This window comes from Furipterus horrens, unplaced genomic scaffold (genome assembly GCF_987537825.1).
Source record: "Furipterus horrens unplaced genomic scaffold, mFurHor1.1.pri manual_scaffold_5, whole genome shotgun sequence".
Taxonomy (NCBI): domain Eukaryota; kingdom Metazoa; phylum Chordata; class Mammalia; order Chiroptera; family Furipteridae; genus Furipterus; species Furipterus horrens.
Window position 1 is genome coordinate 119,383,095 of NW_028327175.1, and position 14,887 is coordinate 119,397,981.

The 14,887-nt window shown below is 57.5% G+C and overlaps 2 protein-coding genes, 1 long non-coding RNA gene and 1 other non-coding gene across 6 annotated transcripts; 2 read left to right on the top strand and 2 right to left on the bottom strand.

The window, feature by feature from the left end:
* Positions 1 to 245: 245 nt before the first annotated feature.
* MCRIP2 (MAPK regulated corepressor interacting protein 2) lies at positions 246 to 5,475 on the bottom strand. The gene is made up of 5 exons (XM_090277364.1): positions 5,285 to 5,475; positions 5,065 to 5,179; positions 1,201 to 1,328; positions 863 to 964; positions 246 to 632 (listed from the first exon to the last, which is right to left on the bottom strand). The coding sequence occupies exons 1-5, from the start codon at positions 5,334 to 5,336 to the stop codon at positions 562 to 564; spliced, it is 468 nt and encodes a 155-aa protein (XP_090133490.1). The 5' UTR covers positions 5,337 to 5,475; the 3' UTR covers positions 246 to 561.
* Positions 5,476 to 9,449: 3,974 nt separating this feature from the next.
* LOC150009540 (uncharacterized) lies at positions 9,450 to 12,695 on the bottom strand. Its single transcript, XR_016511180.1, has 3 exons — positions 12,605 to 12,695; positions 10,748 to 11,132; positions 9,450 to 9,710 (listed from the first exon to the last, which is right to left on the bottom strand). It is a non-coding gene; the product is annotated as an uncharacterized LOC150009540 (long non-coding RNA).
* On the top strand, positions 12,349 to 12,419 carry TRNAG-CCC (transfer RNA glycine (anticodon CCC)). Its single transcript has one exon. It is a non-coding gene; the product is annotated as a tRNA-Gly (tRNA).
* A 41-nt stretch (positions 12,696 to 12,736) lies between the features above and the next one.
* On the top strand, positions 12,737 to 14,581 carry METTL26 (methyltransferase like 26). 3 transcript variants are annotated; one of them, XM_090277367.1, is made up of 6 exons: positions 12,737 to 13,006; positions 13,149 to 13,311; positions 13,530 to 13,589; positions 14,035 to 14,123; positions 14,211 to 14,289; positions 14,359 to 14,581. In XM_090277367.1, the coding sequence occupies exons 1-6, from the start codon at positions 12,810 to 12,812 to the stop codon at positions 14,404 to 14,406; spliced, it is 636 nt and encodes a 211-aa protein (XP_090133493.1). In that variant the 5' UTR covers positions 12,737 to 12,809; the 3' UTR covers positions 14,407 to 14,581. The 3 variants fall into 3 exon arrangements, with proteins under 3 accessions (XP_090133493.1, XP_090133495.1, XP_090133494.1); XM_090277369.1 differs by having other exon boundaries at positions 14,089 to 14,123; XM_090277368.1 differs by having other exon boundaries at positions 12,738 to 13,006; positions 14,056 to 14,123.
* Positions 14,582 to 14,887: the final 306 nt, after the last annotated feature.

The following is a 14,887-nucleotide window of genomic DNA, read 5'->3' on the forward strand; positions in this document are numbered from 1 at the left end:
AGGCCAGTTACATACAATAACTTCTCTGGGCCTCCAAACTGGCTCAGGCACCTGCCAACACCAACAAGGAGAGAAAGCAGGAATAGAGGTGAGGTGGGGTAGGGTGGGGTTCACAGGCTTCCAAGGAAGATGAGCTGGTGCCAGCACTGCTGTCAGGACACAGGAGGGCAGCTAGGCAAGAAGCCGAGAGGACCCTTTACCCACCCCTCCTCCCACCACAGACCAAGTAAAGGCCACTCTGAAAAGATAGTTTCTTGACTTTATTAGTCTGGAGCTCTACCATGCCAGTCCCAGAGGCTGGTCCCCAGGCACAGTGAGCAGGATTGAGGTCAGACAGGTTCAGCCCTTGGCCCCTGGCAGCCTGGGGCAGCTGGGCCAAGGGGTCAGAAGGTATAAAAGTCCAAAGCTGGCACTTCAGGTGTGGCCGGCATCCAGCCTGGCCCAGGGGGAAACACCATCTGTAGAAGTGGGTATATAGGGTGCCATGGTCCTCTTCTTGCAGAGGGTTGGCCACGGGGCAAGGCCAGGCCTGCGCAGGCAGTGTTCCTTCCAAGGCAGCGGCTAGGAGCAGTTAGTGATTCTAGCCAGGAACTGCTGTGCCCACCACTCATCCAGGTCGATAGGCACGAAGTCTATGGACAGAGCAGAAGGCTGAGCAGTGATGTCACCTCCCAACCTGTCAGTATCTCTCCCCTCAAGCTGACCCAAGCCCCTCACCCAGACTCCAAGTGTGGCAGGTAACTGTGAAGATGTGGGTCAGGTTCAAGTCCCCCCTGCCATTCCCTGGGGCTAGAACCAGGCAGGCACCAGGTCAGGATGAGAGGGAGTGGAGGGGACTCCCTGAGGGTGGGGGAGGGCTCACTCTGCAGCCTGGGGTTGGGGGTCCTCTCCACATACTGCACAGGCCTCGGACTGCTCTCACCGGCTGGGCCACCACCCAGCTGCTGCTCCACTTGCTGCCAGGCTGTAGGGAGAGGGCAGTCAGGCTGAACCAGGCCCCTGGCACCTTGTCTCTTCCCCAGAGCCTGGTGACCACTCTGGACCACAACCCAGAAATGGGAGTGGGCAGCCCGCTGGACAGTCACAGGACAGACAGGCCGAGAGCCCAGGAAGAACCCAGCCACCCCGGCAGCTGCCGAGTCAGGTTACAGTGGGGAAGGGGACCAGTGGCCCAGGCCATACCCTTGGGCCTCAAACTACCTTCGGACACAAAGCGGACGTTCTCCTCGTGGGCCAGTGTGTAGGTCTCCTGGGTTGCCTCGATGGATGGAGATGTGGTAGGAGGCCGCCGGCCATTCACTCGATTGAACACGAGCCTTGGCCCTGGACTGTGGGAAGAAGAAAGAGATGGTTGGTGATTGTCCCAAGCCCAGGTAATGCCTGACAAGAGTCCCAGGAGCAGCCTCAAGCCGCACTCACCACCCCGAGGCCAGGCCCAGCCTCAGCCCATCCTTGAACTGCAGCCTTCCTACAGCTGGTGGCCAAGGCCTCTCTCCTGCAGGCCCGACCCCCAGCAGCTCAACTCACACCTGCAACCCCTGGCCATGAGGAACACCTGTGTCCCAGTTCCCCAGCAGGGCTCCATGCTCAAGGGACACAGGCAACCCCCTCCAAATGTCTCTCAGGCATCCCTCCTGCCTCCTGCTTCCCACCTCTCCTGGACTAGTCAGGCCTCCAACAGCTGAGGTTCTGACTGGAGCTGTGACCAGGTCACTCTGTCCCAACCCCACCCACCAGGCAGAGTTCTTGGACATCTTCTCCACAAAGAAGCTTCTCCATCTTGCCGATGCCTCAGTGTGAGAAGAAGAACCCAAACAAGAGCCTGGTGGCCTTTGCTCCAGGCTCCATAGGGATGAGCCCCAAGGAATGGAACCCAGTATGGTGTGGGCCATCTTGCATGGGGAGTGTGTGACTGCAGCCCTGGTCCATCCCTGCAGACCCGGCCCATCCCTGCAGACCCCAGACAAAGGCAAGGCTCTTGCCCACAGGGGTGGGAATGCTGAATGAGGAGAATGCCCCCAGGTGCTGGAGCTCAGCCCGGTGGCCATGCTATGTGCAGTGGGCCACTGGTCCCATCCTGGCCAGCTGGACCCAGGGCAGTGATGGGCCGTGGAGGGAGCGGGGCCGCACCTACAGCAGGAGGTGGGAGCCAGGAGTCCTGGGCTGCACGTGCCACTCCGCCAGGCACTCGCCTGCTTGCCATCCTGGTCTCAGGTGCCCCACCGCCGCTCGGACTTCCTCCTCAGCCAACAGGGGCACTAAAATAAAGAGGAGGGTCTTGAGGGGCCACCAGTCCCACCAGCTCTGGGCTGCAGGGAATCTAGAGGGGCAGAGCTCCTCCCAGTCTGAACTGCACAAACAAGAGGGCGTGACTTGGGCATCCTTTTGTCTACCCTCCACCCCAACCCCTTGCAAGGGCTGCAAGCTTCAGGTAAGTTTGCAGGCTGGTCAATGAAGAAGGAAAAACAGAAGGGAATTGTAGCCCTGGGCTTCAAATAACAGGGACCAAGGTGGTGGCTAGTACCCATCTGCCCCTGCCCCTGCATGAAATTACTGTGGTTACATAAAGCCAATACACAGGCCCTCTGGGAGAAAGGGCATGGGCTCCCACGTGCTCCTGTGGATGAAGGCCACCCTGTGCCTGCTCCCAAGGACGATGCCAACAGGCAAGTTTCAGCCCACAGCACTCAAGTCTGTGCTCAGCACCAACAGGGCATCCTCTCACCTAATCCCCTCCATGACCCCCAAGGTAGACCACCTGCTGGTTTTCAGCCCAAGAACCTGGGCTCAAGAGGGAAACGCCCAGTCCGAGGTCACGTGCTATGAGTGGGTGGCAGCATCAGGACTCAACTGCACATCTGTCTGACCTTAAAGCCCACTGCTCAGTACAGTTCCCCAAGCCCCTTTCCTACCCACCTGATTGTCTGCCCCTGGACCTCTGGTGATCACATGACCCATTTAATTTTCTCCCAAAAGTTTATATCACCTCCATTGATCTGATTCTCTCTCCTGTCTCTGGCTGGGAGGGAGAGCTTGTCAGAGGTACAGATCCATGTGACCTGTTCACCATCGTGGGCAGCACCCAGACCCCATGACCAGAGAGAATCCAAGCCCATCCATTTAGCAGGTCAGACACTGTGAGAATCCGCAGAGCACCAGGCCTGCAGGATGGATGTAGCAGTGGCCCAGACACCCCCCACCCGCCCTCTTGGGCAAGTCAGGGTGAGGGATGGGGGGTAGCGAAAAGTCTCTGCAGAGAAAAAAAGCAGGGAATGTGAGCTGGAAGTCAGGGCAGAGCCATTTTAGAATGGCTCCTGAGAGGTTGCAGGAGTGGAGGTGGGGGTTCCTCCAAGTGGAGGACAGCTGGCTGTTCTGGCCTCCTGGGAACTGGAAAGAGGCAGTTCAGGGAAGGGTGAGTGACCTGGAAGGGAAGGACAACCAGTAGAGCCAGCACACTCTCTTCCTGCTCACCACTCCTCTGCTCCCTGCAGGACAGTGTTACCTGGGTAGGCGGCCCAGCTTGTCAGAGCCCTGCTGTATGGGCCTGGCTGGCATGCAGGAAGACGGAGATCAGGCCTCTTGGAAGTTTTAAGGCTTCTGTACTATCTTTCCCACATCCATCCCCAGCCCCCCCCCCCAAACCTGCCACTTGGCCTTCCCCAGCAGGAGGGCCATAGAGAGGAAGGCAATGAGTTTTTCCAGGTAAGAGGGTGGGGTGCACCCTGGGCCATTCCAGCCCCAAGCTCCCTGACTGGGCGACCAGTGGTAGCTACACACCCAGGCCTAATTCCCTCCCCTGCAAGATAGGGGGGTGGCTGTGAAGTCCAAGGCCCAGTTGACAGGGCAGTGTCACAGCACAGTCTGGGTTCCAGGGAGCACCCCTAAAGGCCTGCTCACCTCCCTCCCCAGGAGGCACCTGTGGCTGGCCTAGAACATTTTCCTCACTAGGACCAAGCCACAAATTATCAACATGCCCCCAGCAGAAGACCCCTGGGAGGGAACTCAGCCCAGAAGGGTCTCCACAGGGTGCCCCCACCTGTGGCATTTAAGGTCTGTAACTGAGGGGTAGGGGCAGGCTAAGGAACAAGCCAACCCTCCCACTTCCTGCATGTGTGCGCTAACACCCCTGACCTCCTGGCCAACCTTGGAAGCTGTTTGTCCTCAACTTGGGAAGATCCCTAGCCAGTACCGTCCTCCTGAAGCTCTCCTCAGCGCTGCCTCTGGGGGCACTAAGTCTGCTGCCCCCACCCACAGCCTAGGCCAGTAACCCTCAGTCTGTGTGGGCCTGGACCAAAGCCAACTGCCCAAGAAATGCATAGACTACTTGGAGCCAAGGCCAGGGCTCCAGCTAAGTAAAAAGTTCAGCTTGCGGGGGGAAGGGGATCTGACCTCCACGTCACAGTAGCATGGAGACTGAAGTGTCCAGTACTGAGCCTCCTGTGGCTGGCCTCAGGCTCTTGGCACGAGCAAAACTGCTGGTCAGAAGAAGCAAAAACTGCACTCTCCAGCAAGCCCTGATCATTTGTGGGGCAGCCCAGTGTATTTGGGGTGAAGGGCAGAGGAGGGCAGTGGTTTGGCAGGGCCACAGGGAACCACGTACTCCTCCCACCCAGCGAGCTCTGAAAGTAGGAAGCTGGCAGCCAGAGACAGGATCCCGAAGGGTCAGCGCGGGAGTCCAGCCCGCCTTAAACCTTAGGCTCTAAAGTCCAAGGTCGCCGGGATATCTGACTCAGACACCTGGAGTCCCTCCGACCTTGGAGCTAATAGCTTTCTTCCGGGGTCCCACAAGGCCCTCAGTAGGGGTGTCGCGTACATCGGACCCAGTTCCCTTCGACCCAGCTAAACGCCAGGAGAGACAGACACGCTTAAGTGTGGGGGCCGGAGCAGCTAGCGAGGGCAGGGCGGGCACGGGCGGGGTCATTCCGCCCCGCCCCTCTGTGCCCGCCCACCCCGAGCACGTGGCCGGTTCCCCAGTAACCTTTCCCCAAGGTCACCCTCTGGGCCCTAGGGCGGACGGAGGGGGAAGGGAGAGCCGGACTCAGGTCAGGGCCGCGCGAGTCTCACCTCGACAGGGGCCAGGGTCCCGGTGGCTGCTCCCGCGGGGGCGGCGGAGTGGGCGGAGTGGGTCGGCATTTCAGGAGCTCGCCGAGCCTGCTTTCCACTTGCTGCTGCGTGGGCCCTGCGGGTACAGGGAGGGCCGGTCAGCCGCCCATGCGCCTAGACCTTGGGCTGTCCACGCGCACGGACTCCTATCCGGCCCTACCCGCTGCCCTTCCCTGCGCACCTGTGCGGCGCTGCGCAACCAACTTGCTGGGCCCCTTGGTGATGGTGTACATGGTGCGGAGGGCCGCGCCCGCACGGTGCTAAGACGCACGCCCTCGCCTTTCTAGCCAGCGGGCAGGTCCCGCGCCCTCCACCACAGCTTGCGCTAAGCAGGCGCCGTGAGCGCTGTCCCTTTAACTGACGTCCCTGCACGGCGGGGCGGGGGCGGGCCCGCTACACGCCCCTCGGCCCTTAAAGGGCCAGTGCAGCTTGGGCCGGCCCAGGAGCACAAGGCGGAGGCGGTGTTCCGGGTCTTTGCTGGAGTTGACCAGATCCTGCGCGGCGAGGCCAGGGCGGGGCCGGCTAGAACAAGCGCCCCGCCCCACACGGCTCGAGGCCAAGGCACAGTTAGTGTCACGGGACCTGAGGCGCAAGGCCACCGGGCTGCCCAGAGGCCAGGTGAGCCAAGGGGCACTCAGACGGTGGGCGAGCCTCTCTCCCAAGCCCCTTGCGAGGTCAGCAGTGTTGTCCAAGAAGCCAGCGCCCCTGCCCTGGACAGGCGGTGGGGTGTTCTGTGTGCACCCTGGAAGGGAGGGTGCTGCCACTCTTGTCGGTGGTCTCAGCCAAGGTGTTTAGGTAGGCCGGGCCAATGTGAGTGGTCCCTCTTGGTCTGGGTGTTGAGACTGAGGGGGTCAGAGACGAGAAAAGGGGTGACCCCCTGGGTTTGGGCAGTTGACAGACACCCTGGAAATCTTCCTTCCATCCCACGAATAGGAGCAGTGGGTGCAATCTGCTCCGTGTCTAAGTCTCCATGCCCAGGTGTACCCCCAGCTCCAGGGTTGGGGAGGCCATTTACCAATCCAGGAGCCAAGTGGGGGATGGCATGTGGGGAGAGAGAAGGTGGGCCAGGCGGCCCAGCTTGCCTGTCATCCTGCATGGGAGAGAGCAGTTATCCCAGCCACCCTCCCTGAGGCATTGGGTCTGCCACAAGACCCACTGCACTGACTTTGCCTCAAGGCCATTGTCTGTTATCTCCAGGCCCAGGAACCAGGTAGGGGGTGGGGATGGATGGCACTGCACCCTAACCCACATGGCAGCCCTATCAAGGAGGGTTCTTCCCCATAGGTTTACCTCATGAGAATCAAATGAAGGTGATCTTCCTCCCAGCTCGTAGGCTGCTCAGGGCTGTCCCAGGCTGTGAGTTGAAGACTTAGATGGGGAGGGGGAAGCAGAGCACTCTGGGTTCCGGGTTTGTTAGCTTGAGCACCCAGTGGTTCCCCACTTGGTCGAGATCAATCCTTAACATCCTCTCACCAAAGAAAGCAAACTGCTTAGATTCCAGGGGTCATGGAATCTGCCCTAAGGCTTGTGCAACCACCTCAAGCCCTCAGGGCTTTTGCATTGCTCCTACAAATATTTGAGGAGGCTCTGGTACCAGGGCCTGGGTTGTCCAATGGGGCCTTATCTCAACGTAGGAGCCGCTGCCCCCCACCCCCGCCACTACTGGGAAAGGGGTCTTGCTCTCAGCACAATGAACCAGTGGGTTCCTGGAGCGAACCCAGCGCTCTCCCCAACACCCCACCTTCAGAACAGAATGCTCTGAAGCCTCACAGCCAGGGAGGGCTGTGAGGCCAGGGCAGACAATAAGCAGAAACCACAACGAGAAGAGAAGAGGGGTGTACAGGGCACCAGACCAGCAAGAGGAACCCCTCACCCAACATGCTCTATGCTCTGTGCTGAGTCCCTCCTGGGCCACTCCATGTGCCTGAGTGACCAGGCCTGCTCAGAGACCCTCAAGGAAGGTTGCTTGCATCCCAGGGCTGGCTGTGCAGTCTTTCCTGTCTTGTGCCCCCCACACACAGCTCTTTAGCTCTCCATCCCATCCTAAGCAAGGTTCAAGAACAAATGCCCCCTCCCAGCTGCCTCTTCGGGCTGAGCTAGGCCTGTGACCCTGAGAGGCAAGAAGAGGGCTGGGCACCTCAGACAAGAGCATGTCCAGGGAGTCCAGGATTCCCTGTCCACTCCAGTAGTACCCGTCCCTCCCCCCAACAGCATCAAGGCCAGGGTGTCCCTGCATCATCTGTGTGGGCTGTCTTGGCTTTTCTGGTGGTCTCCAGCATGCTGCTCACTCACATCTGGGGAGACACCACAGGGTGAGGGGTCTGAGGGGGGCCTGTGTCCCAAGGGTTTGTGTTCCAGGCAGAGGGAGCAAGTCCCTGGAGCACACCCCCACCCCTCATCCCCCAAGCTGACACGGGTTCTCTGAGAGCTCCTCCTTCCTAGGCACCCCCTCAGGCTGACCTGGATGAGGCGAAGGACAGAGCCCATTAACAGGCAGACAGTCCCAGCTTTTGCTGAGTCCTCTGGTGGCCAAGGCCCCAAGGCTGTAATGTCCTGGCCCTGCTCACAGGCCTTGTCTGAGGTCAAAGGTTGGGTCCAGAACCCTAGGAATGGCCCTGGGGAGATGAGCCCAATTGGAATGGTCCTAACAAATGAGAGGGGAGGGGGCACAGGTCAGGCAGGGGGCTGGAGGGGTGCAAGAGAGCCCAGTGGTTTCCGGGAGACCCTGAGCCAAGAGAACAGGGGAAACAGAGGAAGGCCAGGTTGTGGGGGGGCGCCTGCCCACAGGGGCAGGCCTCCCACAGAGGGGCCTTACCAGCCTCACTGCTCCCAGAACACAACTATGAGCAAAAGACACACCCTGGCCTGGGGACAAAGTCTGGCATCCAAGGGGCATGGGATGTGCCCCACCAGAGCCTCCAAGAATTCAGCTTGGTTCTCCTGAACCAATAGGAATACCAGTCAGCACAAGGTTCTGCCCTTCCCCCAACCACCACCTCCCTGGCCTTCCCCTGTGTGGAGAGACTGTTCAGTGACTTCACTACTGTGGGACCCTTGAACTAGATCTAGCCAGAACAGAGATTGCTTCCCCTAAGTCTCCTCAGAGACTGTACAACAGACCCTTCTGTGCTCCAGGCATGCTGGGTTGTGCTAGTTCCTGGAACAGGCCATTGCCCTTCCCCAGGGGAGCATGTAAGGTGTTTTTTCGCTTATCTGGGGCAGATCACACCCCAGTACTCCCACCCATCTTACACTGTCCTATGTAACTCCTTAGTGCCTGCCACATTAAGAATTGTTAACCTGTTTCTTTGGTCTCTCAGCCTTGGGAAATTTATGTAACATCCTGGATCATAATATCCGTAATGTTGAGTTGTGCAGAGGCAGCATTTTTCAGCCAGCAACTTTCCCCTGGTAGAGAGATTAGAAACCCATCCTGGAGTTGGACAGGGAGGGTTCTCAGCCAGCATGCAGACAGTGGTTGTCTGCGTAAGAAAAGGCCTTGACCTCACAGACCCCAGTCATCATAATAACAACAGGTACTGCTTTTCTCTTTAAAAGGGTGCTAGTGGGCTCTCTCAGGAGCACATCCACGCCTGTCCCTCCCAGGCATGCATCTTTACTTCTCCTAAACTCTAAGGGTCCCCACGAGACCTGCAACCAGGAGAGCAGTGGGCAGCAGCAGCTCTTCCTCGGCTTAAATCCTGAACCTGTCTCCAAAGCCCCCTTTCCTCTGACTTCAGTGAGCTTACAGCAGCGCCACCGCGTCTCACTTCTTACCTATAATATTCTTAGAGAGCCAAAGCAGAGCACCGCCTATGCTCTCTCCTGTTGCTTCTACTCTAAAAAAAGATTCTAGATACAATACTAAAGTTTTATGTAAAAGAAGAAGCTTCCATTTTCAGTCATCCTCAATCACTTTCCAGATCTGAAATCCTTGCCCTACCAACCCAGACTGGAGAATGGACTTCTGCCAATGGAGGAGTAGCCAGTAGCTCCAGGTAAAAGCTCTGGCTGGATGCTCCCACATCCACTGCCCAGCCTTTAGGACTTGCCCCCGGTCCATTCCCAAATCCAGGTGCAGTGGGTTGAGTAGTGGCCCCCAAAAGATATGTGCACCCCAAGCCTTAGAATGAACTTATTTGGAATAAGGTAAAGATTGTGAGATAAGGTCATCCTGGATTAGGGTGGCCCCTAAATCCAATGATGAATGTCCTTGTAAGAGAAAGGGATATTTGGTCACAGACACACACACAGGAAACAGCCAGGTGAAGATGGAGGCAATCTGGATGAGGTGGCCACAAGCCCGGGAATGCCTGGAGAGGAAGCAGTGAGGAAGGAGCCTCCAATGTGCTTTGAGGGAGTTGACACATTTATTTTATTATTATTTTTATCCCCACCCGAAGACATTTTTTTCATTGCTTTTAGAGAGAGAGGAAGAGGAAGGGGAGAGGGAGAGAGAGAGAAACACATCGATGTGAGAGAGAAACTTCTATTGGTTGTCTTCTCATACATGCCACATTGAACCCACGACCTTTCGGTCTGTAGATGACGCTCCAACCAACTGAGCCACACCAGCTGGGCTGACACGTTTATTATGGATTTCTGGCCTCCAAAATTGAGAAAATAAATTTCTGTTGTTTTAAGCCACCAAGTTTTAGGGTAATTTGTTACAGCAGATATACTAAGGGAAATGGTAGTGCGTGAAGGAACTGGAGGGGAAGCACCCAGGGTATGCAGAGGGCCTGGGAGGAAGTGAAAACCCCAACTGGGGTGGGGAAGGGGGTTCAATGAATAGTGGGCACATAGGCCTGGGCCCTGCTGTTGGCTCTGGTTGTCTTGGGACCAGCACTCAGGGTCTCTTGCTCTACAGCCCCTTTGTGGATGAGTGCGACTGGGAAGAGGTGGGGAACCTTGCCCAGGAACCTTTCACTCACCAGGCACTTCCTGAGCACCTGTGCACAGGCCCCGAGTCAGGCCTGGAGATGGAAGTGCAGTATGGGATGTGCCTCCTTTGAAGGAAGAAGTGCATCCGGGTGGGACTGAGGCCTGAGGCCAACAGCAGAGGGAGATGTGCAGTGTGGGCACTCTGAGTCTGACACACATCCAAGATGTTCCAGAAAATGTGTGCTCACATATGTTCACACAAGCTCATACATGCACACATTCACACACTGCCCCAAAGGCTGCCACTCAGCCTTGTCCAGCTGCATCTGTCACAGGCTCTGAGCTTGGTAAGTACTGAAGGCAGATGTTAGCTCATACTGCATCCAGCCTACAGTGATGGACGTGACAGGTGATTATCAACCTGAGATCAAGTACTATTAAACCAAAATTGTCGCTGGCCATTTAGGCAGTTCCTTAAAGCAGCCCATATGACATGGAGGAAGCAAGTAGGTCCGATAGTCTCGGACTCCTCCCCTCTGAAAACACAAGGGTTGTAAAGGAAAACTTCTTTTTCTATATTTATAAATACTTCTGACATCAAATGTGTCATCACCAAGCTATTCTCCAGTTCTCTGTGCTTTTGACAGGCCAGCTATAAGTTGGGGTTCCCACAACTGATCTCCTTGGGTTTCATAATTAAAGGGCTCACAGAACTCAGGGAAATGCTTTACTTGTGTTACTGATCTATTATAAAGGATACAACTTGGGAAGGGCGTGGAGCTTCCGTGTCCTCTCCAGGAGTGCATCCTCCCAGCATCTCCACATGTTCATAACCCAGGTCTCCAAACCCCTTCATTTAGGGTTTTTATGGAAGTTACATTACACAGAATGATTAAGTATTCGTCCTTGGTGATTAGTTCAGTCTCCAGCCCATGAACCTCCAAGGAGGTCAGGAGCCAGGCTGAAAGTCCCAACCCTATAATCACAAGGTGGGTCTCCTCTGGCAACCAGTCCTCATCCTCCAAGAGTCACCTCAGTGGTATAAACCCAGGGTAGGGCTGAAAAGGGCTTTTTAATAATAATAAATCCTCCTCTCACTCCATCACTCAGGAAAGCCCAGTGTTTTAGGAGCTCTGTGCCAGGAACTGGAACAAAGATGGAATATATATTTATTATTTGACAATACCACAAGGTGGCCCATGCACAGGGAATCCCAGGTGAAGCCAGCAGGAAGCTGGTGCGTTAGTGGGCTAGGAGTGGTGGGGGGCCTGGGTGGTGAGAGTCATAGGCAGTGAGCCCTCAGGTGACCTCACTGGTCACAGGTGGAGGTCAGGGGCAGGGATGTGCATTGAGAGACACCTCTCCTCTACCCTGAGGACAATGCTCAGCGACAAAACAGGAGAAAGTGAGGCAAAAAGCGAGTCAAATAGAAAAGAACGCTGAAGGACGTCTCATGGTCACAACGCAGAATGCCAACAGGTCTTCCTGGAGGGCGGGAGGCCCGTCGCCAGTCCACTGCTGGGACTTTCCCTGGGGGCTGTCTGGACCAGCAAATCCCACACCACTCAGTTCCCTCCACGCCTGACCAGATCAACACCATGGCGCCTGGTCCCACCCTGCACGCCCCGTGACGGGCAATCCCAGACTAAAGTCTGGGTCAGAGTCTGAGTGCCATCGGTTATGGGGTCTCAACTCGTGAAAAATTGCCCATCAAAGGAGATAAGCTAGTCTTGACTGCGGGGCACGGTCCTCAGCCTGCGTCAAAGGGCCCCTCTGAGACATGGGCCCCAAGATGAAACTGAGGAAGGACCCTGGACACAAATCGGCCTCGGATTCGATTTAAGGATCACAGACCCCTCACAACATCCGCGGGCCAAGGGCTAGCGCTGGTCATCTCCGTGTCACAGACAAACCCTGATAATCAGACTTTCCTTCCCTCAGGCCTGACCAGTTCCCGCAGGCTGGGACCGCCCCGCCCAACTGCAACCCCGCTCACTTGAAGCTCCGCGCCAATAGGAGCCCTGCCACGGACCCCCGCCCCCTCCGGGCCTGGAAAACCCACGGTTGCCATGGTTTCCTCAATGTAGGCCCGAATCCAGGTGGTCCACACATCCGCTTCTCTCATCCAGTCTCCTTCCCCTCCAGCGCTGGGCACCCAAGGAACACTGACACTGAGATAACTCCCAGCACCGTGGACTCCGTTCAGCCGGCATTCCTACCCTAGTTGACGGCTGCGGCACGCTGGGCCCTACAGCCGCCTTGGCGGTGGCGCAGCGCAAGTGTTAGGACGTTTCTGGGCGTGCTGAGCGTAAGTTTGCATCACAAGCTCCTAAGTCTCAGGAGTCAAGGTTCCCTTAACGAGCGCCGCTGGTGTAGTGGTATCATGCAAGATTCCCATTCTTGCGACCCGGGTTCGATTCCCGGGCGGCGCACTACCTTCCCTTTTAGGTTTTTCTCCCCATCTCAAAAAAGTAGGGGAGATAGAAATTTCAGGACAACAAAACCGGAAACATGGTGGAACCATTCATTCTGTAGCACCACGAACGAGACAGTTTAAGGGTCACAAGCGCTATGAAAATGTTAAGACAGGGTGCTGAGTTGAGGAGCGTCTACATACCTGTAACCCAAACTCTCTGCCCGGTACTCCGCTGAAGGTGCCACTTCCGGCGCCCCTTCAGAGGATTGCGGGCCCTTTAAGCCGGTGCACGCGTCCTTCTGGGAACTGTAGTCCGTGGAGGCGAGCTTCGCGACGGTAGGACTACAACTTCCGGCCGGCCTTGCAGCGACCGGACTATGGCTCCTGGCGGACAGGCTGTGCGGTCATGATGGTAGCGGCGGCAGCGGAGCGGAACAAGGAACCCATCTTGCGCGTGCTGCGACAGTACGTGGACCCGGCCCAGCGCGGCATCCGCGTCCTTGAAGTGGCCTCGGGCTCCGGCCAGCACGCAGCCCATTTCGCGCAGGCCTTTCCCCATGCCGAGTGGCAGCCGTCTGACGTGGACCAGCGCTGCCTGGACAGGTGCAGGGGAGGGTGGGACCCCGGGTGGTGAAAGTGGACCCAGTCCCGCTACGCAGTCTCCCCACGCCACTGTGAGCAGGGCTGCAGGGGGCAGCAGGAACGGGTGTACAGGCCACTCCCACGAAAGACTTCCCTCCGACAGCATCTCGGCCACCACTCAAGCCCAGGGACTGTCCAACGTGAAGGCTCCGCTGTACCTGGACGTGACCTGGAATTGGGAGCAGTGGGGCGGGATCCTGCCGCGATCGCTGGACCTGCTGCTCTGCATTAACATGATCCACATCAGCCCCCTCAACTGCACCGAGGTCTGTGGGAGCGTGGGCGAACTACCCAAGGGTCAGCTACCTGCCCCATGCTGCACCCTTCCTCCTGCTTTGGAAGGGAGTGAGGTGCCAGGCTTGCCCCATTTCATAAGGGGCTGAGGCCTGGAAGAGGTCAGGTAGAGTCTCCAGCCCCCAGCCCACTGCTCTTTTGGAGGCCTAGGGAAAGTTTCTTGCCGCCACCCTGCCTCTCCCCTCCCTAGGGCCTCTTCAAAGCAGCAGGACACCTGCTCAAACCCAAGGCACTGCTCATCACCTATGGGGTGAGTATGCCTGCCTCAGATGGCACTCTCCTGGCCACATTATCCCAGCCAGCTTCAGCTGTCCCCTCCTTTCTGGACTCCCTCCCTCCTGTCTCAGTATTTTCAGTTGCTTTCTCCCCAACTACCTGTCACCATTGAAACAGGCCCAGACCTTTCCCTCTCAAACAGTCTCCCTGACCCTGGATGATGTAGCTCAGTTGGTGGGAGTATTGTCCCATAGACCAATCTAGAGCCAAGCATGTTCGGTTCCCAGTCAGGGCACATGCTGGGAGGCAACCTATCTCTCTGGAATTGGGGGGGTGGGGTGGGGTGGGGGGCAAGGCTCCCTGTATACCCTAGGCCCGTGGAAACAGGGAGCAGTGTGTCCTTTTCATCCTCTGGGAGCCAGCCTGCAAGTCTGCCTGGTGGCTGACTGAAGAATGGCTGACCCTGGGGCTGTGGACAGTGCTGCGCCCTGTCTCCACAGCCCTACGCTGTTGATGGGAAGATCTCTCCACAGAGTAATGTGGACTTTGACCTGACCCTCAGAAGCAGGTTAGAGCTGGGTGGGTGGTGGGCCTGCCTGGGAGGGCAGGTGAACAGGGTGACCGCCCACCAACTCTACTTCTTTCCCTCCTGCAGGAACCCAGAGTGGGGGCTGCGGGACACAGCCTTCTTGAAGGACCTGGGCCGCGCTAGCGGCCTGCTCCTGGAGAGGATGGTAGGTGAGAGGGCTGGGGGCCTGGGTAGCCACCCTGGGCAGCTTCTCCAGCCAGAGCATCTCTCCCAGGTGGATATGCCAGCCAACAACAAGTGCCTGATTTTTCGGAAAGAGTAACCTTCACTTCTCCCACATGCCTGTGTCTCCACTGAGGCCTCTTCTGGGACAAAGCCAGACAGGCAGCCCCTGCCTCCCTGGACCAGGCCATGGGGACTGGTCCTGCCCATTTGGGGGGCTCTTGGCCAGTGGCCACAGGGCTGCAGAGAACCTGGGAATAAAGTGTTTCCTGCTGTCCTATTGTTCGAGTCCATTATGCTTCCTCCTGGTGGTACTAGGTGGGCAAGCTATGTCTCCAAGGCCTCCATGACTGGGGGCAGGAGGGGTCTGGTCTGTGGGGTCAGGGCTTGGGGACATCCTGGACCCTGCTGCTCCACTTGGGCAACAGAGAAGAAAGGGAGAAGATCCAGGGACTGCTGAGGCAGGACTGAACTGGCTGCATGGCCCTCCTACCACCGGAAGTGACACCTCCCTCCAGGGCTGGTCATGGTTTGTGCTCCTGCAGGGAGACTGGAGACTCCCCAGCTGGGGGGAATCCCTG